Genomic DNA, 27,050 nt, shown 5'->3' on the forward strand with positions numbered 1-27,050 from the left:
ACAGAAAAAAATTGTAACAGTTTTAAGTAATTAAAAAAAATTGTTTGAAATGTGATTTAAATTTTCAATAATTTTTTTATTTAATATATTTTTTTAATACTCTCATCAACAATTTATTTTAGATATTTATTAACAATTTCAGTTGTTAAAATTCAATTGGAATAATATATTGAAAATAACAAAAATAAATGTGTCCAGAAAATAAAAAATAAAGAAAAATATACACATTTTTTTCTTTCATAAATAATATGTTTTCTTTTACTAATTATAATGAAATTGTTGCATTCTACATGGTAAGTTTAATGTGAAACTATAATCTATCGCTATAGGCCACACAATTGGACATCAATTTTAAATACAAAACTTTTCAACTTTTTTTCAATGGGACTCTTTTCGTCATCAAATGCGTCCTGTGTAAAAGGAACTCATTCAAGAAGAATGCTGGAGAAACATTATGTATAACCATTCACAGAAGGGGATATTTATCTTAGTACTTGTTCAAAAGGTGAGAAAATGGATTTACATGCTGTAACTTTATATTTTAAACTTATATTTGTTATTATAATTTGTAAATTTCTTTATAATAATGAAAAAAAGTAATAAAAACCATTAAATTCCATTTTTATTAATATAAGAAAAAGATATTGCAGATATACTATATATCGATGGCTTAATATAAAAAGGCCCTAACTCGTGTTTTTTTATGTCCAGATTTTTTTGGTTAATTATGATATATAATCGGACCATTTATCGAAATAAACGAAAATCTGGAATTACAAAAAAAAGCACGAGTTAGGGCCTTTTTATATTAAGCCATCGATATGTATATGTAATTAAATAGTAACAATATATGTAATTATTCAATATTACAAACTTATTGTTGACTGTTAACAAATTTTTTGTTTAATTTCACAAACTCGTTATTAAAAGTTTTTGTTGAGAGTTACACAGAAAAAACTATTCCTTAAAACGTTTCAATTCAAATATTTAAGCTAAATTATCAAACCCATCCACCGAAAAAAAAATAATAAAGCAGCCTCCATGTTCTACTGTGGGAATCAGATTTATAGTTTGGAGCTGTTCATTATTTTTGTTTCCCATCGCATCAAAATAAGTTAAACTTACTTTCGTCGCTGAAGACTACATTTTTCCAAAAACTTTCATCGTCATTTATATGCTTCTTAGCGAAATCCAACCGCTTGGCTTTATTCATTTCACTTTTTTACGAGGCACGCGGCTATGATAACCTCCACTTCTCAATACACTGCATACTGATTCAGGATGGACTGTGACTATAGACATATTTCCCATCTCTTTTGCTATGCCAACAGCATTTTTTCTTGGATTTTTATCAATTTCATTTAATATCTGTCTATGCTACTGTATATTTCTTATGCATTCAGTAATAATATTCTAATGTGGTTTAATTAATACTGAACAATGTGTAAAACAATGGCATATTGATCAAATTATTGCCAACAATTGTTTTTTTTTTCCAAAAATTCTCCAAATTAAAACCGCATAAAACGGCAAAATTATGAAAGGTCTTGGATTTTATACTTATATACAGGTATAGTAAAATCCTTAATAAAATAACTATTGAATTTTTAGAATTTGTTTGACAAAATTGACCTGGGACACTTAATGTTCAGGGGAATTTTCAATAATTCGAACATTTATCATCCGATTTATGACTTTTATATCATTTTGAAAACTCAATTCAGTAAAGATTGGGTTTGCAATATAAGTAATATTTAATAAATTAATTTTTTTTTCTATGAAATATGTACATATCCAAACTTCGGAGAAGATTGAAATGGCAAAAAAAGTACATCAAAGAAAAAAAGCAGTACCTACAACTAATTAAAAAAAAGTACATTTGTGTTTTTATTGAAAATGTCTTTAAATTATTCACTATTTAATATTCCATTTTTCTTCAACAGTTTTTTCTTTTGATACATTTTAAGCAAAAGTTTTCAAATTAACGAATTCATCAAATAGTTGATCCATGACAATGTTTTTGATAGAAAATGGTTTAATGACATCTGCAAATTCATGAAAAAATATGTTCGAGTTAAGATTAAAAACATAAAGTTTTTCGAAATATCACAATTGTGGGACTTTTGCTTATGTGATTCATTTTGCACTGAAAAAAATGTTACTAAAGGTGTTAAAAAGAAAGTACTTTTTTAGGGGTTAAGCAGACAACACTAAAAAAAAGTACGCCTACTGCTGAAAAAAGTACGTCTGGCTAGCCTGGGATTAACATTTTTCGATCAGACTGAGAGTTAATCTAGAACAGGCGCGGGACCATTTATTTTAATGATATTTTACAGTTTAAAATTTATGAAATTCAAAAATCTTTAAATAGGTATTAATCAAATGAATTTGGTCCGTTATTAAACAAAACTTAAGATTTTATTATAATATTAATAAAATAAAATTCACACCTTTATTTTGTAAAACACTAAACCTCATTTTGCAAATATTCCCATAAAAATGTTTGATAAATAACAACAATTTATAAAATTTCTCAAAGTGCGGTGAAATGATTTACAAAATAACCCCTTTAAATCTAGTAACCAGAATTAAAACATGTTTAATTGATTGGATAACATGAATATACTATGATATAACAGCTTTTCACTTGTATTACAATCCAGAGTTGTAGGTATTACAAATCCAATAAATTATATGTTCGATTTCTTAGATGCAAAATACACTAAATATCAATTTTGAATTTAAAAAGGTACCATGTAAAAAAGATAAATGTTCCGCATTTAAAATGCACGCAATTTTTCTTACTACATTTTCAATAAATTTCTTTTTAGTTATTCTTTATAATAAATATGATTAATTATTTCCAGCTTTATTATAACTTTCTAACAACAACTATTGTTTCGTACCAAAAAAAAATCCCCCAATAAAATTTTAACTAACCCAAAACTGTTTCTAAAATTAAATATACGCCATTTTCTATTTAAAATTCTTATGAAAATATCGAAAAAGAAAATGTTTAATTTCGTTTACATAAAACGCAAAGAAACAAAATGACATTGTATGCAGTAAAAATACTCAAACGCAACAACAACAGCAGAAGCAGCAGCAATGAAATTTAATTTAATTGAATTATTGACAATGTCGATTTTCATATGCTGGTATTTAACAGGCAAAAATAAAAGCAAAAACAACATAACACACACTCAATAACAAAGTCCAACAGTTCATGGAAATCCATGAGAAAAAAACTAAACCCGCCTATTTCTTACAAGTACAGGAATATTGTGGTATTTAAACAGTTCTCTTAAATTGAGCTACACTCTCTTAATCGTATTGGTTTAAGTCTGGACTATTTAATTGTAGCACCTAAAACTATGCTACAGTTTCTAAGCTATTTAAACCCCAAAATCGGTTTAATTCAAACACAATTAAATGATTTAAATGAAAACTGAATTTCTTTTAATTTTTTTTACATATTGTTGGGTTTTGTTAAGTCATTCATTCCCTTAATTCATTATTGTTTTTTTTTGTCTAAATGCTAACGCTGCTTGATTTTAAATATTTGTTTAACATTTATGATTGATTACATGGTGCTGTTTTTTTATTAAATCACACACACACTCTCTCAATAATATTACAACATTGTAAGTTTTTATTTCTTCCTGCTTTTCAACCCTTTTTTCCTCGTTTATTATTATTTTTCTTTTGTCTCCTTGCTGATTTTTTTTTCTTGTCTTCTGTTGTTGTTTTAATAATCTCCTAGTGCAGTTTAAAGCAAATGTTCCTTTAACTTCCCTAAAATATTGATTTTCTTTTGTATCCTTTTGTCTTTACACGTCTTCATTTGCGTCTTGTCTATCTATTGTCTGTGTTATTTTAATCATAAAACACCAACAACACAACTAAAAGAAGCAAAAAAAATCAGTTTTCGTTTTAGAATTTTCTGCCATCTTTTCGTAGTCATCACTCCCTTGGCATGTGTCAACAATCATTTGTTTTGTTGTTGCTGTTGTGGTGGCGCTGATAGGAGCAGCATGTTCGTGTGCTAATTTTCTTTAATAAAATTTAAAGTTTTTATAGACTATTACAAGAATTTTAAATTTGGGTAAATTATCGATTTCAGTGTATTAAATTTTGTTTTAATTTAAAACTTAGTTTAGTTTTTTTTGTTTAATATTTAACAAAAATAATATTTTTATACCCAGGGGAAACTGACATATTCTTTCTATTCTAATAGGAAACGACAAGGTCAATTGCATTTACTTTTAAATACAAATAAACTGCAAATTAACCAATGAATATTAAAAAAACAAATATTATAATCTTTGGATTAAAAAATAAACGTCATATATCCTTACCCTTTGATAGAAGATTATAAATTTAGATCTTTAAATTACTATTCTTACCCCTTGATAAGGTTCAGGAAATGTTTAAGTAGGTAAATTGTAAAATCTTCCTGTTCCTGGCAGAATTTCTGCGAATCTAATGAGAATACTAAAGACTCCACAAGACTATCTGGATGCTGGAGATCCAACACGTAATTACTTGCTAAGATATTGAACTTGTTTCCCAAACTTCTGATTACATAACTCACTGACTTTGATAAAATGTTCCAAAATTGTTTCGATTTATTCCGTGCAGATGGAAATGGAGGGGTGCTACATGAGCAATGGATATGACATACTAGTATATACTGATGGAGTGTGAAGCCCTCTGTGACGAATTCGGACTAAAATTCTCAAGAATTTTATAGATGGAGATTAGGAAGCCATGTCAAATTTGTCGACAGCTACTCGGCACTCCTGTTACCTAACTAAGTCTTTTATTACAACATCCACTTCGATCAGACAGTACAAGGAAGATTTGTCTAAGCTAGTTCGTCTAACTGACATCACTGTAGGTAGGGACTACTACGTTAATGAGCTGACTAGAGAAGGATCCTCAAACGAAGTATCTGGCGCATTACCGATTGGTACCATTAAAAGCGAAATCTTTAAACACTACCCTTAAAAAGCAGACAATAGGAGTCTCAAATTGGAAACATGCAAGACAGGCAGATAATTATGGCCAGCATGCAAGGATAATCGCAGTCTAAAACCGATAGGAACCGGAAGAACATTTCGAGGCAAATAAAAGTGTTAACTGACCACTAGGCGATCGGCAAGCATTCAAAGAGGCTCGGACTTCCACTCAACAGTTACTGCCGCAGTTGCCTGTATCGCGGAAAAGCAGAAATAGTTTTTCATCTCATCTCTGAATGCCCCGCTCTTCATTTAATTAGATAAACATTTTGAAAATGCATTTAGTAAATGATATAGCTGAGACATAGAGTATCAAATTGTGTGATCTAATTGGATACCTTAATGCGACCGATTGGATTTAGTATTCCCTTCGTCTGAATTTGATCCAGTTTTTAACTATCACATAGAGCTGCCTGAACTGTCAACATACCTACTGTAATGCGTGCGTGCGTTTTTATGTGAGAATAGACTTCTATTTCTAGTGTCTGTTGTTAACTTTACATAAAGTAAATTCTCCAATAGAATTTTGCACATAAAAGTTAGTTTAGGGGTAGGACTGCGGGAGCCTTTAATTTGCTAGCAGCCGGGTGGGGGGTTCGTGTCCTTCCCAAACACAACCAAGTTCCTTACAACTCATTATTTTAGACTCCCTATTTATTTAAACAAATATACTTTTAAGAGGGTCAGTACGACTAGATCTAAAAAAAAAAAGAAAAATGCCCCAGTCTAGTCATTTATGATGAAAAAATTAAATAAACTACTCTAATAGGTATACTTGAATTTGGATTCCTAACATCTCTCAGGTCTTATAGAGATGAACGCCTCTATACCCTCACCAACCAAATGTTCCATTGGCGAATTATTAAATTACAAGAACCCCTAACATTATTATACCCTAATTTATTGTATCATCGAATAAAAACACCTTAAATTTCGGACTAGCACCACATTGTGCAAAATATAACAAATTTATTTAATTTCAAAAAGAAAAACATTATTATATCTTAAAGTTAGCTTTTAAATTAATTTTCTCAATATTAAATATTAAATTTATCATAAATTTATGATTAAATTTCATATGACGATTAATTTATTCAAACAAAACAAATTAAATAAGATTCAAATATTTATATTTCAAATTAATCAGAAACTTAATTTAATAGAACATCTTCACTCTTTCTTATGAAAATTTAGCATTTAAAAAAAAAAAACTTTACAAAAATATTTTCACTGTATAATATTTGAGTATTCAATGTAATCTAGTTTTTATCATTATAAAACATTTTTGAATTTAATTATTAATTTTATTAACTCATAACCACTGTGCTAGTTTACTTTAAAAAAAACTTTATTTCTAGTCTGGATTTGCATTTCTACTTGTTTTATGGATCAAAACAAAATATAAAAAAAAACAAAAACCAAAATAGATTGTAGATTTCAACAAAAGATCAACATGAATACATCATACTCAGTGAGCAGACAGATAACTTTGCAATGAGAGTATTGTAATGTAAATGCAATCAACATGTTTATATAGGAATGGTTTGGCAATGGTATAAGAAAAGCTTTAATATTGTATTAAACATGAGCTTTACATTATTCTCTCTATAACAAATTATTCATTTTGGTTGTTGTTATTTTATCATATTTTCTAAAAAATTTATGTTAAAATTTTATGTTGCAAGAACTATAAACATATTTTTAGATATAGATACGTATGATCGAACTTACCAACATAACATCGAACAGTAGAAGGCCTTCCAGGGTAGCGATGCAGGTTGCTAAAAGAATAAGATGTTTATGGTTCTTGCCTTTGTTTACATTGACCAGATTATTGTTTTGATTCTTGTATTAATTTATTACATTTCTTGTAATTATTTGTTTAACTTGTTATGTCATTTTATAGTATTTTTAAATTATTAAATTTTGTTTTCATGTTTTAACATTTTTATAGTAAACTTTGCACTGTGATATGTATAAATATTTTTTATCTATATTATTTCTAAGCACCATGGATATTTTTAAGCATTATGCTGTGTATTAAATTCAGTAATTTCATTTTAAAATTTTCTTATGTAAATATTTCTTTTCTTTTATAACTTTTTAAATTAACATTTTTTTACATATTTCTTTACTTTTTCATGTTTAAAAATTTTCTGAACTAATCACTGTTTGATACTTTCTGATTTTACATTTCGATCTTAAAACATTTAACACTATTTGAATTTCTGGATTATGATTATATGAGATTTTCTTAAAATTTTTTATTGTTTTCACATTTCCCACTACTATTTTCACATATCACATATTGGATTGTTTTTAGTTCTATTGGATTATTTTTATGTAATTTTAATGTTGAATTCTGGATTTATGTGTAATTCTGGCAATGTAAAATGAAGAGTTTTGGTGAACTAGGTTGACGATGATATTGTGGTGGTGATCATGGTGATATACTTTGGCAGATTTAGGTGACTTGATACAACATTTGTGTTATAGGCTTAGGCTTTTTGTTCAATATTTCTCACGAGGTTTTGGATCAGAATTTGTAGGTTTTACCTCCAGATCCAAATTATTTGGATCTGATGTTTTGATCATAGGGGTAGTTTCGTGCCTGCTTCTCTTCTAATGAGTAATTGGGATACTTCATCCAAATGTGTGGTTAATGCCACAAGATGAGGATGGGCTACCAAATGGTCAATTATGACACTTTGCTAGGCACGTGTATGGCAATTTTCTTGGACCCACAATAGTTTTAATAAATTGCGGATATGTGCGGCTTATTTCATGCAGGTTAACTGCAACGATTTCACTTTACGTAAATCGATCACGTGTCTAATGGTATGTCTTGATTCTGCAACTTTCACTATGAATGGAGATAAAATTTTTACTTTTTCAGCTCAAAATTATTATGATGTTTTAAATTATTTAAGATTGAATTTTTTACTTTTATTTAATGTTATCTGGTTGAAAACTAGATGAAAAAAGGAAGCTTAACTTCGAATCAAGCCATATATAAAGCGTCACGTTGCAGTTTAATAGAACAATCGAGACTATTTTCGATGATAGAATGTAAAAAACCGTAATTATTCTATTACAAGTTACTTTGTTGCAATCAAAAGTAGCAAATGTATAGATTATGTCTTGACATGATCATAACATAATATCAACAAATGTATTATTATCACTCACACCTATATTTCGTCTTTTTCTTTTATCTGCCAGTGTATAATTTACCAAATAAAAATTACCACAATTATCATCTAAATTCTAAATATCATTTCATATTAATATTTTATAGTAAACTATTGGGGAATATTTAATTAAATTCATGTCAATGTTCTATACATACAAATCTAGCAAAGACACAAACCCGTTAAGTATCTAGTTACACCCGTGTGTCAATTTACAACTCTGAACAAATGATCGTCTACATTCCACAGAGTATGTAAAGGCAAACGTAAAACCAGAAAAAAGTAAAAAGAGTAACAATAAAGATCAAAGTTCGTTTTCATTTTGTTCTTCACCTTAAATTTTTACAAATTAAAAAACAATTAAAATAATTTAATTATTCAGCAACAAATTGCTGAATTTACTTTATATAAAAAAGAGTGTACATTCTCTTCTAGTTTTATTTCATTGAGGTAAGAGAAATGAATTATAATATTTGTGTACAATTAAAAATATAATAAAATTTCCAAATCATATTGTAGGTAATTAACCCATTAAACTCAACAAACTGCAATATCGCCGATTCTTTAAAATAAACCATTATGGATAGAACTAATACTCTCCAAGTCTAGTGGACACTAATAGTGGACAACTAATAATCGGTGTAATCCAGAGAATTAAAATAAGAATCTATGTCTTTTATTTATGTATGCAACAATGTAAACACATAAGTGCTTTTCAATAAAAGTTAAATTGTTTAATTTATTTTGTAATATAAAACAATGATGTTGGAAAATTTTTAATAATGGCAATAAGAATTTATAATAACCTAATTCGGGAAAAATTTATAATACAATTGTATTACAAATAAAACATAAAATATAATGATTTCAGTCAAGTGGCAAATGATGTATAGATTTACACTGTGAATCAAATAAGTTTTATTGAAAATAAATTATTAAAGACAATGTCTGTGAAAGCGTCCATTACACTACACAGAGAAAACAGATTCGTGTTCACAACCGAATTTGGTACCAATTGAATGATTCTACCTTTGTGACCGAATTTTACAGTTGTAGCTAAAAATTTTTAGAAGTTGTAATAAATGTTTTATTGTTTCAATCGAAATTCTTCTTTATCCACTGATTTTCTGCCACTAGAACCGAAAAATTCAATGTGTACAACCGAATCATTCGATTGGCAACAAATTCAGTTGTGAACACGAATCTGTTTTCTCTGTGTACCTAAAGGGTTGTTCAACGGAAACAGCTCTGCGTGCGATTGTTAGAACCATTAAGAAATCATCTGAATTCATACAATATTCCATTGTATATAGGGGCATTGAACAACGTAACAACTATGGCAATTCAATGGTCTCTAGAAGGTCTAGAATCTAGATGCAGAAATGTACATCAGCAACTGTATAGTGATCATGCTAAAATCGATAGTTATTACTACATGTCTTGAAAAAATCGAGAAGCCGAATCAAGTTGGACGTGGAACATCTCATGGTATGGTGATCGCTAATCTTCTGTGACTGATTTTTGTTCCGCATGTAATTAGCAATATCATGACCAATGCCTGGGAAACTGGGCCCTAAATGTGGGCTGAAAGTAAATCCAAGAAAACAGAACTGGTTCTCAGCAACTTTATAATATAGTTTTTATAGACCATATTCTGATTACCATAAAATTTGTTGAAATGATATCTTTCGAAACTTATTCGTTTTGAAGTGCTTCTCGATAATGTTTTTTATTTGAGGAAGTTCGGCGTTAAAATTATGATCGGCAGAATGCCTTAAATATATATATAGAATTTGCGATTTATCTTTAAATTATTTTTGCAGAATTTTATTTCGATAACAATAGTTCAATCACAGATATGGGTTCTAATCATAGTTGGGGGTAGTGCACTAAATGTTGATTGAAATCAGCATTGCACTATCACTCACTAAAATTGCAAATAATTTAGTTTGCACTATTTTTTATCAGCTTTAGTGATAATGCATATTTCTTAACTAGCACTAAAAAAAATTAGTGATAGTGATAATTTTTTAACTATCACTAAACGAAGATTTAGTGCAAAAATCTGCACTACAATTAATTAGTGCAAAATTTTAACCTGCAATCAAAAAAAGGCTGCATTAAACATACTATCACTAAATTTTCAATAATGAGTAGTCATGAAATTGTTGAATCCAAATTCGAAAAATAAAAATTTTAAATATTTTTTGTTATTTTTAATGAAATATTAGTCTTAAGTTTTAAATTAGTGTACAGAAATAAACTTAAACAATTTTGAACTTAAAATTTAGTGCACAATTTGAAGTAGCACTCAAATTAGTGCATACAAAAAAGTTGCAATAAACTGATGTTTGCATTTTTTTAAATCAACTAATTTAATTTTGAGTGCAAAATTTTTTAACTCACTATCACTAATGTTTAGTGAGGCTGCTAATTTTCAACTCAGCACTAAATATGAACAAAATGATTGCACTAATTTTGCACTATCACTAAGTATTAGTGCAAACTGCAAAATTAGTGCACTACCCCCATCTATGTTTCTAATGAATAAGAGATTCATGATATTTGGGAGAAGGACCTAAATATGAACTATAATGATCCCACCCTCACATAATCTGATAAATATTTTTAATATATTGACAGGCGCGGATACAGGGGGTGAAAAAATAAAATTCCCCCTAAAACCGAAAAGTTTTAATAAAATAAAGAAAACAAGAAAAATCTAAAATAAATTTTACTTTATTTATACTCCCCCCTAATGGTTGACCTGCATCCGCGCCTTGATATTGGTATCCATGAATTTCTCATGAAAATGGAAAATGGTTAAAAAATCCTCATCAAAAAATACTTGTACTCCTCCTGCTTGTAGTCCTCACCTCAAGCTCTCTTTAGCGCAAATGAATTAAATTTCTGCGTGAATGATTGAAGGATATTTTCACATGGAAATGTCCTTTGAAACTTTGGTTCACAAATATCCGATCACAAATATTGACCTGTTTGGTTCGGGCATCAAACTTAATAACCCTGTCCATCGAGACATCAATTGTACAGTGAAATAATAAAACTTGTAGCCTGTCATCAGACAACCTGATGCATATTTTATAAACCCAAGACCTAATGAATAAGAGATTCATGATTTTTGGGAAAAGGATCTATATGTGAATTATAATGATCCCACCCTCACACAATCTGATACATATTTTTAAGATATTGACGGGCGCGGATCCATTGGGTGAAAAAATAAAATTCCCCCCAAAACCGAAAAGTTTTAATAAAATAAAGGAAAACAAGAAAAATCTAAAATAAATTTTACTTTATTTATACTCCCCCCTAATGGTTGGCCTGGATCCGCGCCTGGATATTGGTATCCATGAATTTCTCATGAAAGTTAAAAAATCCTCATCAAATAAATACTTGTACTCCTCCTGCTTGTAGTCCTCACCTCAAGCTTTCTTTAGCGCAAATGAATTAAATTTCTGCGTGAATGATTGAAGGATATTTTCACATGGAAATGGCCTTTGGTTCACAAATATCCGATCACAAATATTGACTTGTTTGGTTCGGGCATCAAACTTAATAACCCTGTCCACCGAAACATCAATTGTCCAGTGAAATACTAAAACTTGTAGCCTGTCATCAGACAACCTGATGCATATTTTATCCACCGAAGACCTAGCAATGTTCAGCTGAGATTATGGTTTTCTCAAGAATAATTACAAGGTACTTAACCTCCTTAAGAGCTCAATAGTCGCGCAGTAGTTAACATAAGTGTGGACATTATTAACATATCTGTGGAACATACAACATTGAATAATAGCTTTGAGTTGATCATTGTAGAAATAGCGTTTTCATGAAACATCGATAGGTGGAGCTGGAATGATCAAGATGGTAAAGCCGTCTATATAAGTTGGCCGTGAGAACATCAACGAGTCAGTATAATTTTAATCATCGTTAAGTAAAGATAAATTAACTGCCTACTACTAAACTTATTTTATTTGCAGTCAAAAGTATCCGTTTAATTTTAAAAAGGTAAAAACGTAAAAATATGAACTGTGTATATTAGACTTGCTCAAAAAAAAGTTTGGTTTAACTACTGATTAACAAATCAGTGGACACAATGATAAATTTTGTCCAAAAAATCATATACAAATGGTAAAAATCACTTTTTTGTCTTTTTGGAACAAATATTAATTAATGCGGAAAAACTTCAAATCTAAGTTTCAAATTTTCGATATTATTGTGTAAAGGCTACTTATTTGCCAAATTCCATTAAATGTAAAATACGTCAAATAAACATATGTTGGTTTATGGTGCGATTGGGAATTACGAATTTATATTTTGTTGAAATGAAATTAAATTAATTGAAAATAAATTCCGTCAACAATGGAGCAAAAATTAATTGAAGAGGTAAAAAGTCGTAAAATTATGTACATTAAAGGAAGCGTTGACTACAAAAATAACAAGTATCGAATCTTGTACACCCACCATCAATATGTGACAATAAAATATTTTTCTGATGTAGGGATTATAGGGTAGGGTCAATTTTGGTTCATATAAAACTTGTTATATCCAATTTCATCACGATATTAATTATTATAAGACAATTATGAATGTTCAAATAATTTTTTAAGGGGGACAAATGTTGCACGATTTACATTATAATTTCTTTAAATTATAATTTCAGAGTTCTTAAAACAATTCTTTTTAAATTATTAGCAGGATTGTCGCATAATCAACATATTTATGACTGCTCAAACAGTATTCCGAAGTTACCCATTTTCAATACCAAACAAACCTTATCGTGTTTTCGACAGACGAACGGATATAGCTAGATCGCATAAAAAATTAGCATAAAATCGGCTTTTCAAAATTATTTAAATTCAAATGCATATAACTTTGGACTTAGTCATTATTTTTAAACAGTTCTTTTCTTATTTGACACATACATATGTTGTTAGTCCAAAAATCGGAAAATATTTGGATACGCTGTTATCAAAAAACTGGAGTAGGTTGGGTAAAAATTTTGAAAATTTAATTTTCAAATGCGAATATCTCCTAAGCTATAAGAGACAATTGATAGCTACGACTTGTAGCACTCGATGAAAAGATTTTATGTGTGTAATTTTTTTGAAATCGGAACACAAACGAAGAAATAGGATAATTTTAAAAATGTAATATACCCGAGGTGTCCTACTTTGAGGACCCTTGGTCGCGGCCCTGGTGGGCAAATGAGGTCCACGTTCAGAACTTAAACTCGAGAGCACTTCTTCTTGGCGCGTATGAAATTTCATTCAAACCAATTTAACCATTTAGAAGTTACAGATTTATTTCCCTCTTTTTTTTCTATACCACTATGTGTCGCTTACGATAAAATTCGTTTACTGTAAAATGTAAACATTGACTTACGATAAAATCTTACTCCCTATAATTTTGAAGTTATTAACAATTTTGATGTTCTGAGAACGCTAAAACATCAGTCGGTCCATAAAATTTTAATTTTAGCAATAAAAAAAAATCTTGAAAATGTCGCTTACGATAATTTGGCGCTAAGGGCTCGATATATGCGTAAGGAAATTTACACAGAACTTAGTTATGTAATTGTTTCATCGGGAGTAGGGTTATGTTCCGGCTCAATTAGCTCTTGTCGGTATTCTAATGCTTGTGGTTGGCCTTCCTACGTTTTGTACGATGGTGCTGTGATCAATAAGGCCATGTTTCAGTCCGCGTGACTTCTTGAGTCTTAGAACAGAGTCAAAGATTTGAAAACAGAACACCAATGACTGACTGATTCCAGGGGATTACTTAACGTGGATGATAAGTTATGAGGAACATTTGACACGATTGACAGACATTTTCCACAGTTTAGTTACTTTTTGAACATAAATTTATGCAGAATGAATCAAGTGATCTTCCTGCATTATTTCACACCAACAATATCGCTATTTCGATATCTATAGCATGAGGGTAAGGAAGCATGTTTTAAATAAAGCAACGTGTGACTAAAAATCAGTAATTAGTGAAGTTTTATCTTCTCGTGATTGTAAAATTTAACAGCTTTAGTTCCAAAGTCTGCAGGTTAGAAACTGAGCTAAAATTTTCTGCACACGCAAACTCATATTCACACACAGAACTTAACAAGTGTTTATTAACCCTTTAAAGGAAGTATGATCAAGAAAGATTACTTTTTCAAAACGCATATTTCTGGGATGAAAAATAAGTAAATAACGACAAAGAAAACGTGGACCATTTTGAGAATTATATTTAAGTTAACACAAGGTTTGCAAAATTAACTTTTGATGTTTTATATTTACCGACAGGTCTTCTGATTTTATTACTCCAGACTTGTTTGAATTTATGATAATATTTTGCAGATTCTGCCAGTCCTTTCTATCCTCTCTAGCTATCCTTTTGTAATAATGAAGGAGTAAATCTGTCTTAAATTATTCTAAGAGAGACAGGTCTAGTCAGGAAGTATTTTTAATCAAACATTCTTTGATCAAAAAAACGCACAGTGGGGCAGAATAAAAAATGGAAATAAATCTGGCATTTCTAAACGGTTGGTCCGATCATCGGCATAAAATATGACGTGGGCGTAGCCAAGAGTATTCGAGTTTAAGTTATGAAAATGGGCCCTACAAATGCTCCAGGGTCGGCGCTTTGTGGGCTCAAAGTAGGGTACCTTCGCTATGCAAAAGTTTTAATATTTCTATAATATTTAAATTGAAAGTCGTTTATTTTTGGATACATAATTGATATTGCTCTGAAATCGTTTGTATATTAATGGTAATTTAGTTGTCTAACTAACAAACATTAGAGTCCATTCGGTTCCAAATTCCTCTCGATATTTTTAAAAAAGTGGACCAAGGTATGACAAAATTTTAAAATTTCAATTTTGAAATGCCTATAACTCAGAAATAATAAGAGGTAAATAGCAATCTTTGAAATCGGATGGGAAACAAAGAAATGGCACGTGTTTAAAAATTGTACATGTCGAAGGTACCCTACTTTGAGCCCCCATAGCGCCGACCCTGGAGCATGTGTAGGGACCATATTAATATCTTAAACTCGAATACTCCTTGATTACTCTTGTCAAATCTTATACCGATCGGACGATCCATTTAGAAATGCTAGATTTATTTCCAAAAATGTTTGTTTCTGCCCCATTGTGCAAACTTACAAAGACTGAAATTGAGCTTTATAAGTTGTCATTGCAAATGCTAGGCAAATAGGAAACTTCAATCGCTTAAAATCAAATGGCATTTCCGAAGTTATCATTGAAATTCGTTGGAGCTATACATCTGTCCCTTTATACTTTCCAGTTATAATGGTCGCCTCTATTAGATTGTTTATTAATTTCTTTACTGTAAGTCGAATGGCATTAAAATAAATATAATAAAATTTAAAGTGTTGTGGTTACAAATATGATTTTCTTTTTTCAATAATGTCGTTATTTTTAAAAATAGAAAGCTAAAAATGGCCTTGATGCGCTCTACCAATATCCATTAAAAACTCAATTTTGCATTTTTTGGTTGATACGCCCATTTGCAGGTGACGAGTATGAATCTGAAGATATTTAGAAATAACTGTTTACTTTGTATGGGCAGTGATTTTGTGTGTCTGCTATGAATATGTCGAAGTGTTACAAACGGAATGTCTATAATATTTTGATGGTTGGTATAAAAGGAGTCGAAGATTGAAATAAAAAGTATGAATCGTGGTGTGTAACTTGCAATTTATAAAGTGACAAAAGTTTAAAAAGCATGTAATGCGGTGTTATGTACTTCCCACCTTTGTGCGTAGATGTAATTTTTGTACCTATAGGCATACTTGTCGTGTAGATAATGTATGCTTTACATGTAAAAAATTTATAATTTTTACCCAACACTACTGGAGGTGGTAACTGTCTCAACTAAACGTTTTTAAATAACGTACACCGGTTAGTCAATACAACAACCAATTATATGTCAATGGATTCACAAATTAGCATAGACACAAACATTTGAAACAACAAAATTAAAGTTGGCAATTTTTTGGCTCAATAAAGGGCATCACTTTATAAAATGAGGCCCAAAGTGTTTAAGGGCCTCAATTTATATGATGAATACAGGGAAAAGGTTTTTAAACTTGAATTTTTTCCCTACAAAATTTGTTTAACGTTTGTTGTTGCGTTTTATAAAATGAGGCCATAAATCAGCGAGCTCTCAAATGAGCTCTCTTGTTTTTATTTTCACATGTACGGAAGCACACACATTGTATAAAAACAGTCAGTCTCGCATGAGCATTGATAGAAGCAGGTTGTGTTACGCTTTTATGTTTGTTAATTTCATTATTTTAGCTATTTGTTTTTGTTTTTGCCCAGTGTAGCCAGATGTGGGGATTTGTCCCCAATTTGGGGATTTCAAGATTTTTTTGGGGACAGAATTTCGTGGGGAGGGATTTGGGGATTTTAACAAAATTTGGGGATTTACATCCATTTTTGGGGATTTTACATTTTTAGACATTAACGGTATTCACAATGTAGAGTACTTGGCTTAGTAATAAAACAGAAGAGCTATTTATTGACAAACATTTCAATTTCTAATCTATTTGGTTTTATATTTTGTTTAAATAATCATATTTTATTTCTTTCATTTCTTCAGAATTTGATGAAAAACACAACAATTTTAGATTTTTCGTTTCCAGGACACTACTTTGATAATAAAAAAATTAAAAAAGGATTTCATCAAAAGTTCACAGATATTAAATTGTTTTAAATTCTTGCTAAACACAGAAAGGTAAATCATTCTCTAGGAGCCAATTTTTGACTTCGTATTTAAATGTTAATTACACTGTGCGAAAGTGAAAAAAATGTCAAAAAATTTCAGAAACATCCTCAAATTCAGAATTTATTCTAAAAAAAAAGTTTTCAATGATGTTCGTCAACTTATCGTCTACCTGTAACTAAAGCTGGCCACACACGGTTGATTTGTGATTATGATTTGTTCGTGTTCGACATCTTGTTACTTGTTAATGGGGATGTGCGCGATAAAAATCACAAGTAATTGAAAATTTTCAATCACAAATCAGGCGAACAAATCATTCCGTGTGTGGCCAGCTTTAGTCAGTTTTTGTCCGACTTTATATTTTTCAACGGGTTTGGAAAGAAAACTGATTACGTTTTAAAATACAGTGCATCTTTTGATACATTTGTAAGTTATAAGTATTGTTTTTGTTAAGAATATCTAAAAAAAAAAACAAAATTTGTTTTTAATAGCATTTCAATACTTATTTTGATATGAAAGCTTTTACCAATGCATTGATATAAATTTTTATTGCAATGTATAAAGAAAATTTAGTTTTTAACATGTCTTCTGTATATGTATATGAAAACTATTTGTGTTGAATTTTATTTGAGTTTGAAATAGTTTTAAGAAATCTATACTCATTAAAATGATTTTCGAAAGTGGGCATTATATGGTAAATTTGGTGAGGCAGGTTCGGCATATATAAAACTTATTTTTGCTGAATTTGGTTTTTATATCTATATAACTAAGATATTTATGAGAGCTTAACTATTTTCAGATAGGGCAATCGTATGGGGGCTATGAGAAATGATGTACCCATTCTAATCAAATTCAATAGGCTTCGTCCTTGGGGCAATACAAGAGCTTGTACCAAATTATCTTTGAAATTGCGACCTGTAGTTTGATTACAAGGTTTACATGGACGGACGGACATCGCAAAATCGACTCAGAAAGTGATCCAGAACATATTGGTATACTTTTTGCAAGTTGCAAACATCAGCTCTTTGGAACTTTTTTCGAAAAAGTTTAATAACTTTTGCAAATATAAACCGATTTCGACAAGTAATGTTTATATTGTCTTTAAAACACTGTGTAAAAAAATAGGTTTTCATAGAAAAAAATTAAAATAACTTTGTTGAATTTGAAAAACGACGAAAAAAATATGCAAAATGTGTGAGTTAGAGGTACTAAAGTACTACTTAAAACTGTTTTTTCAAAATAACTCAAAATTTTGAGGAAGTTTCAAAATCTTTGAAAACGGTTTTAGTATTCCCCCACCTAGGCTACAACCACCATTGGGTCGCTTTTCAAGTTCTGACAAAAAGTTTTATTTTGTAGCAGAGTGTTATCTTTAAATTCTATTTTAATACGACAATAAGTTTTTCAGTGATTTTTTTAAATTATACTTAAATGGATTCCACTTCCGATGCGGTGAAATTAGGGATTATTTTGTCCATTTTTTACAAAATATACTTTATTTTTCTGGAATAAAAAATCGAATATTATAAAGCTCTTGATTTCTCAAGGAGTTATAAAAACTAATTCATACAAAAATCGGATAAACATCAAGAATTCTTTGGCAGGTTTCAAAGTAAAATGACATCTTCCAAACAACTTGTTCCAAAATCGATGAATCAACATTTTGAAAACTGACAATGAGGTAAATAGATGTAAAAATGCTTGTCGTATGTTGTTATGCCAGATTGCAACTTTAGTTTCTTAAACTCAACATAGTAAAATTTAGTATTTACAATATAATTTAATTTTTTTTATGGTGACAAAATTGGGGATTTCAATTTTGAAATGGGGATTTTTTGGGGACATCGACTTTCAGATTGGGACATAAGGTAAACTTTGTCTGGCAACACTGTTTTTGCCAGCGAATAATTCTCAACTCATACAACTACAATATCTAAAAACTGTAGTGGTGTGATGCATTGAAGACAGCAGGCTACACGAACACAAATTCTGCTGGCTGGAGTTGTAGTCGTGTGGCAGCTACTGAATTATTTTAACCTTCGCTTTACCAAAGGTGTTTTTATGTACATGGTTTACCAATACCCACCCGGGTGACACTACACTTTTATAAATATATGCGATGAATGAAATTTTAAAAAACCTTATAAAAAGTTTACAATGTTTCTATTAAATTCTATAGAACCTTAAAATTTGTTCAGTGAGTATAAATTTCATTTAAATCGAAACAAAATTAAAAAAATATATTAAACCAATAAAAACGATGTGGTCACCCGGGTGGGTATTGGTAAAGCGAAGGTTAAAGACGACAGCTACAAAGTAAACAGCTGATTTATAATTCAGTGGTGCCACTTTAATAAAAAATAACCGTACAAAATTCCAAAGTAATTAAGATTTAAACAATTATTTTGAGTAAACATATATATATGGTTGTAATTAATTATGTACCTGTTATTAATTCACAACAATATGGTTATCAAAAACTTCTCTTAATTAAGTAAAAAAAATATATTTTTTTTAAGCACTCATTTGATTTAAATTTTTTATTATATTAGCAACACTATTTCTGCTTTGTAGTTGACAGAAATAGAAATTAGTTTAATTCGGCTACAGCGGCAAAAGCAATCGTGTGGTCGTGTAGCTGTGCTGTCGTCAAAAGAATCGTCTTCATATAAACGTGTGTATTCTAATTTTGACAGATTGCAGTTGGTAGCCTGCTGTCTTGAATGTGTTCCATGCATTAGTGTGCTGTTAATGCAAATTAACTCTGTCGTCTGTCTACGGTATTAGCTCTTTAGAATTTTGCATAGACACAAACCTTTCTTATCACAAAATTAAATAGATTGTATTTTTTAGAATTTTTATTAACAAATTTTCTTTTATTTAAAAAAATACTTTCATAATTTATTTATGTACAAAAATAATAAAGGCATATAAAAAATATATATATTATTATAGACAAGCTGTTGAATTATTTGTAAACAGAGTTGTCACATTTTACAAATTTATTTACATACTGGCGTTTAATTTATGTACATTTGTATAAAGTTATTATTTGTATGTATATAAGTAATAGTTCTTTACAAATAGTAAAAAGTAAATAGTTTACAAACAAAGATTTATATTTATGTATATTACAATTATTAGGTGTATGTATGTGTTTATATTTAACATTTATTTAAATCTATATACAAATCTGTTAAAACCAGGATTGCCCAAAGCACCATGACCGAAATGTACAGCATCTGGCTGAGATGCCCCCGTACGTGTGCGAGCCTCATTAATTTCTTGAGAATGCTGTTGACCACTGACGTAGCCCAAGGAACCGGAACCCAAATAGACATTGCCATTAGCTAGACGTATAAAGCCCAAACCACCAGAACCCAAAGCCACAGCATCATTGGAGGAACGCTGAGAGGCTGAACGCTGTTGTCCCAATAGCGAGGCACTGGATCTAGTGCCAATTTGTATGCCACCAACGGGTTCAGGAGTGGCACCAGTTCCTGAGGCTCCCACATGAGCACGGAAGCTGTCAAAGAATGGTGTGCCCAGGAAGGGTTGAGTATTTTGTTCAATGTCATTGTCAATGATTTCATAAACGGCATACTGTTTCAATTGGCGTCCATTGGCCTGATACGCATTTTCGCTGGCTGATCCGGTGGGAAAACTGACAATAGCCTGTTTGCCAAAAGGCACACGCAATGGTTGATTTGGTGCAGGAGCTGGGTTAGGCAAATTCGAACCTGCTGAGCGTGACGAGAAGCCATATCCCGATGGTGTCGATCTTATGGCTGGAGCTGAGGGTGCTGATGCAGCTGGACGTTGTGGTGTTTGTTGTGCTGGCGATTGATATTGTTGAGCTATTTTACCTATACCTGTACCGGCGGAAGGCAAGTAAGTGCTGGACTGTAGTGGGTGGGTTTGATACAAAGTTTGAGTTTGCACAAATTGACCCTTTGAACGTGGTGTAGGTAGTGCTGGTAGAGCGGGCACTGGTGGTAGTGGTTGTAATGTTGGTATCGGTCCAAAATTGTGACCATGTCCCAGATTAGCGGGACCCGTTACCAAACCCAGCGACACTGAGGGCTTTTCATAGTGATAGCCACCAATACTACCCGCCGCCGCAATAGAAGTGTAGAATGCTAGAAGTGTTGGCACACCGAGTAGTTTGAACATTTTGTCTGGAAATAAAATGAGAAAAAAGAAGATTAGATTATATAAGGATGTTAGGGTTTTTTTGTGTTATTTCGTTTAAAAAAAATTGGGAAATGTAAAATTTGGGATTTGAGGTATGCATGAAATTTTATAATTTTTATTGGTATCAAATACTGTACTAAATTAAAAATGTATATTTATTTTCGAAGATATATGTATATCGTTTAGTATTATATCATTCACCATGAGTGTCAAAGGTATATAAGCTTATTGTAAGCAAAGGTTATTCTTAATTATATTTTAAAAATCATCAATCGAAATTGAGCCTTAACTGCAAAGTCATCCTGTATAAGCCAATTTGGACATACGGAATCCAATTATGGGGAACAGCAAGTAATACCAGTCTAGATCTCATACAGAGAGCACAATCCAAAATTCTTAGAACCATGACGGGAGCTCCATGGTACATAAGAAACGAGAACATCCACAGAGACTTAGATGTACCTTTGGTCAAGGACGAATTTAGAAAAACTCGTGAAGCTTATTTGTCAAAATTACATCATCATCCGAACCCGCTTGCAAGGCTACTTACAGTAACCCAAGACAGATGCAGGCTATGTGGAGCTGATTTACCACTCATCTAGTATACCAAATATGTATATTCTCCACTGAGAGAATAATAATTGTTTAGATTTAATTACTTATTGTAAGGCCTAGACATTTAAAGGCACGAACAATATAATAAAAAACTTTTTTTTAAAAAAAAAATCCTTAAGCACTTCCTTTAAATTAAAATAAAAGTTTGTGTGGGATATCATCGACAATTTTTCCTTTTCAATGAAATATGATCCAGCCAACCAAAAATCCACAACAAACTGTGCCTTTGAATCTTATTTGACATACCCATTCATCCAGAAATAGGTCCCATTACTGAAGATTGTTATACCCTATACAACCATAGTGGTGCTGCGTTTGTGCTGAAGTTTGCAACGTCCAAAAATATTAGTCTAACACCCATTATTTCACCTAGCCCCCATACAAATGTCTTCTCGAAATAAGACTTTATAGGTCATAAATGAAACAACTTTCATATATACACAGAAAAAACAGATTCGTGATAGCAACCGAATTTGTTGCCAATCGAATGATTCGGTTGCACACATTGAATTTTTCAGTTCTATCAACAGAAAGTCAATTGATAAAGAAGAATTTCGGTTGAAGAATTTCCAAAATTCTGTAGCCGCAACTGTAAAATTCGATCACTAAGGTAGAATCATTCGATTGGCAACAAATTCGGTTGCTATCACGAATCAGTTTTCTCTGTGTACTTAAATCACATGACCCAATTTCATGACCATCGGTCCATAATTAGTCATAGCTCTTATATAAGGCCATCTTCACGAAAATAAACTTGCTTTCCTTCCTATCGGAAAATTGGTGTTGTTCCATTCACCGTTTTGGCGAAAGTTTCTAAGGCGTTCGATAGGGTGTGGCATGGTGCGCTCTTATCGAAACTTATTGCTCATTGGTGTCGGTAACAACTTCTTACGATTTATATCGAGCTTTCTCATATTCATTCAACTATAGGCAAGACTTTCGGAGATTGGGGCAATAGGCAAAACATGAATGATACCCTTAACCAAGATCTTGTGAATTCGGATGTGCGATAAAGGCGATTTAAATGCACTTAAGACTCAATGTTGTATGTTAACACACAAACGCACGACAGATCATGTTGCTTCATTTGTTTCCATGGGTGGTGTAACTATTAAGGAATCAGTAGCATTCAATATTCTAGGCATGAGAATTCAGTGCGATGTTCTCTGGACAAAACACATCTTTAAAGTGTCGAAAGAAGCATTCAAGTGCCTGGGTTTTGTAAGAAATACTTTACTTCATTTGAGCTCCTTATTATTTACAACACTTAAATCCGACCCAAAATGAAATAGAACTCTCATGTATAGGCCGGTGCTTCGAAGGAGTTACTCGACCGCGTACAGGAGAGGGCGATGTGCTTATTGGTGACAGTAGGGTATCCAGCTCTATTGATTCTCTGGAGCATCATCGCAATGTGGGTTGTGTTATACCGTTCTACCGATATTACAATGGAATGTGCTCTGATGAAATTAGGGAACTTGTTCCCGATACTCTTAGTTTCTTATGAAATAAGCGTTCATCAGCGGGTCTCAGCCATTCGTGGTCTATTGGTCAGTAGATTGCACAACACAATATAGAGAAAAATCCGTTCTTTAGCCGTACCGTCCGTATGTGGATTAAGTTTCCTGTCGAAGTATATCCTGTCCCTTTCAATGCACATGTTGTTGAACGTTATATCCGTCCATGGTGATTTGGCAAAATGAACTGAATAAATTGCAGCCAATTTGACAGTTCGGAAGTCCCTATTAGAACCCCCTTTATATTCTCTTAACAATTCTATAGATAACCAGCGGAACCAATTAAAAATCACCAAAATCGGCTCATGTATGGCTGAGATTTATAAAAAAAACCAAAGGCTGCGATATGTTTGATTTGATTTTAAACTGATTATGATATTTAAAACAAGTAAGAGAGCTATATTCGGCTGTGCCGAATCTTATATACCATTCACCAAATTATACTTCAAAATACAAATATTTTTAAGTAAACAAAATTTACTTTTTTTAATTTTTTGGAATTTTTTTTGTTCGAATTGTAAATTTTAAAATTTTTCTTTTTAAATTTTATTTTTTTTTTGTTTTGGGAAAAAAAAGATTCGGGTTAAAAAATATTTTTTCCGATTTTGACCCATTGTTGGTCCAACTTACTTATACGTCGTTGCAAAGGTCTTTGAAATATCTATCATTAGATATCCATATTGTCTATATTAATGACTTAGTAATCCAGATATAGGTCAAAAATCGAGGTTGTCCTGGGTTTTTCCTCATATTTCAGCCATTTGTGGACCGATTTTGCTGATTTTAAATAGGAAACTTCTCGAAAGCATGTCTGACAGAATTATTGAAGATTTGGATCCCGAATATATCTGGGGTCTTCAGAAAATTGATTTCAACAGACAGACGGACATGGCTTAATCGACTCCGCTATCTATAAGGATCCAGAATATATATACTTTATAGGGTCGGAAAATTATATTATGGAAATTAAAAACGGAATGACAAACTTATACATATACCCTTCTCAAGAAGGTGAAGGGTATAAAAATTTACTTTTTTGGAGGTTGTCGCACAATTGCTCGATTTTGCCAATTTTCAATACCAGGCTTTTCTGATCCACATATAATATTTGAGTGAAATGTCATTCCCTAAGATCTTTCCTTCAACAAAAATGCGAAGAGACGGATTTAGCTAGATCGTCTGTAGCGCTGTGCATCCAAAATATTTTGTTTTTGCTCCACTGTTTATTGTATACATACAAAGTAGGTGTTTTTTCAAATCTTCAACTATTAGCTTCCTTATGGAGACATTGAAGGTCTGCAAATATTTTAGCGAAATTATGCAAAAATAAAATCAAATACATAAATACAATTAATAACGAAATGATGCATCTGATAAAATAAAATTGCCAATTAAGTCACTCAGCAAACAAATTAAGTTGAAATCTTTTGTTTAAGCTTAAACTTGATATATCTTCCGTTTTTTTCTTTCATAACACACAAACGAATAACTTGAAATTAACCCAAAAAACAAAAGAAAATATGCATAAATAACAAAAATAAACAAAAAAAAACACGTAAATTAAATATTTAAGTTTAGAAATACATAAAGCAGCCACAACAAATTAATACAATGACCAAAAGTCAAGAAATGTTAAAGCGAAGCGAACAGAAAAAAAATCAATAACTATAATTTTTAAACATTCATTCATTCACTGAACACAGTGGGGTGGTCGTTATTTATGCTACTTTTTATTGTCAGTTGCAGAATTCAGATTTTTGCAAATTTTGTTACGGTTTAACTTTATAAATTATTAACAAAATTGACAAATAGAGAACAAAACTCAGAAAAAAACTACAATAAATAAACAATGAAACATAACACGCCTACAAAATACAACTGAAATCCAAAACAAAAAAACACAACAGCACTTTATTTATAGTTGTTTAAACAATTAAGTCAAGTTCATTGAGTTGCGCTTTGTATCTTTAAAGTTTAAACAAATATAAATACAATTTAGATAGAAAAAACAAAACAAATAAAATAACAATATAACATAAATTGTAAAAAAAACCAAACATGACTGCAAATGCTTAGAAAAAGTCATAAAATGTTTGTTTGCAGTTCACACAACACTAAAAAAGTCCGTTTAATAAATTACTAAAAAATGTCATTAAATTTAATAATAAAAAAAAATTATTTAACAAATATGTATGTACAATTCTATGGCTGTTATAATGAAATATTTATTTTTAATTAATTTATATTGGCTGTTACTATTAACTATTTATTTATATTATTATATTTATGTATTTATTAAACAGCGTAGGATAGTTATTGTCATTAACTAGAAAAGGTATTAAATATATTTAAGACAGCTTCAGATTATATCGATTAACTCAGCAGGAATTTTATTTAAAAAAACGTGAAAATCAAATACGTTCTCAAAATAACAGAGTGTTTATGTATTAACCTAACTCAAAGTGAGGCCGCACAGTGGTACATATTTTGAGAAGGTGGCCAAAAGTAATTTGAATATGGTCATCGATTTTAAAGTTATGTTACTCATTTGAAAGTAAATGCCAGTGAACCTCTGGAGCCAAAAAATTACAACTCTACTTCAGCTATATTACATCCATTAGGGTAATCCAAAATGGACTATCTCAATATCTTGCTAAAATTTAAACTTTTCTTAGTAAATTTAAATTTTTAAGTGGTTTTAAAAGATTTTGAAACAGAATACATTTTGTATAATTATGTGGCTTATAAGCTTTTAGTGCTAAAATTGCATTAAAATCTCCTACTTAATAGAGCATAACGATCGAATTTATTCACAATTAAGTGAATTCGCTTATTTTCAGAAAATTGTATGTGTTACTACGTTTATACGCACGGCTTATTCGTAAATAAAAATATTGCGATTTTTATGATCGATATCTCATTTTGTTCCTATTGCATGCAGCTTTGCGATAAAGCAATAAATCTAAACAATTTCTGCCGTTTTAGATTTTCATGATTTTTTTAAAACAAAAAAATTTAATTTTTAATTATAACTCCGAAACTACTGAGCCGATTGAAACGCAATATATTAACAGATTAAAGGTTAAGTTTACTTCAATAATATCGTACTATCCCTTTTTGAGTTATCATAAATTATGTGGAGAAACATCTAACAAAATTCATAACACCGTCCGACAAATAGATAAAAAATTCGTTAGACACGAACCGGATGATATACGTCTGAAACTATAAATTTAATGGAGAAAACTGTGTTTTCAGTTTTTCATGACTTCAAAGTTTCAAAGAAGTACATTTTTCAAAAAATATTTAAAAATACTCCTGCTATTCCAACAATGACAAATTGTATGTCAAAAGAACAATAAGAGTTTTAAAATATTTTGTATTATCTTTATTTTATTCTGTAAGGATCAAAAGATGTCAAAAATGCCAATAAATTCATTTAAAAAAAAATAGTGCGTTAAAGACCCAAATATTCTATACTAAATTTCATCCTTTTTTTTTTAAGAAAACTGCATGTTTATAAACTACACCACCATAGTGGGGGAGGTATAATGGATTAGGGCTGTTGTTTGCAACATACAAAAATATTGTCCCAACACCCACCTTAAAGTATAGCAATCTGCTCAGGATCACTTTCTGAGTCGACTAAGCGATGCACAGTGGTATGAGAATAAAAAAAAGAGGGAAATAAATATGTAACTTCTAAACCCTTACCCTAAATCGGAACACAAACGAAGAAATAGGATAATT

At 30.7% G+C, this 27,050-nt stretch overlaps 1 protein-coding gene across 1 annotated transcript in view; it reads right to left on the reverse strand.

Moving 5' to 3' along the window:
* Positions 1 to 19,999: 19,999 nt before the first annotated feature.
* The window catches only part of LOC135951599 (uncharacterized), a 57,151-nt gene continuing 50,100 nt past the window's right edge, over positions 20,000 to 27,050 (reverse strand). Inside the window, exon 2 of the mRNA XM_065501282.1 lies at positions 20,000 to 21,152. Within this exon, the coding sequence (XP_065357354.1) occupies positions 20,146 to 21,147 (1,002 nt within the window). The 5' untranslated portion in view covers positions 21,148 to 21,152 and the 3' untranslated portion in view covers positions 20,000 to 20,145. The remainder of the gene's footprint in view (positions 21,153 to 27,050) is intronic.

The sequence above is a fragment of the Calliphora vicina genome, chromosome 2 (assembly GCF_958450345.1).
Source record: "Calliphora vicina chromosome 2, idCalVici1.1, whole genome shotgun sequence".
NCBI lineage: Eukaryota > Metazoa > Arthropoda > Insecta > Diptera > Calliphoridae > Calliphora > Calliphora vicina.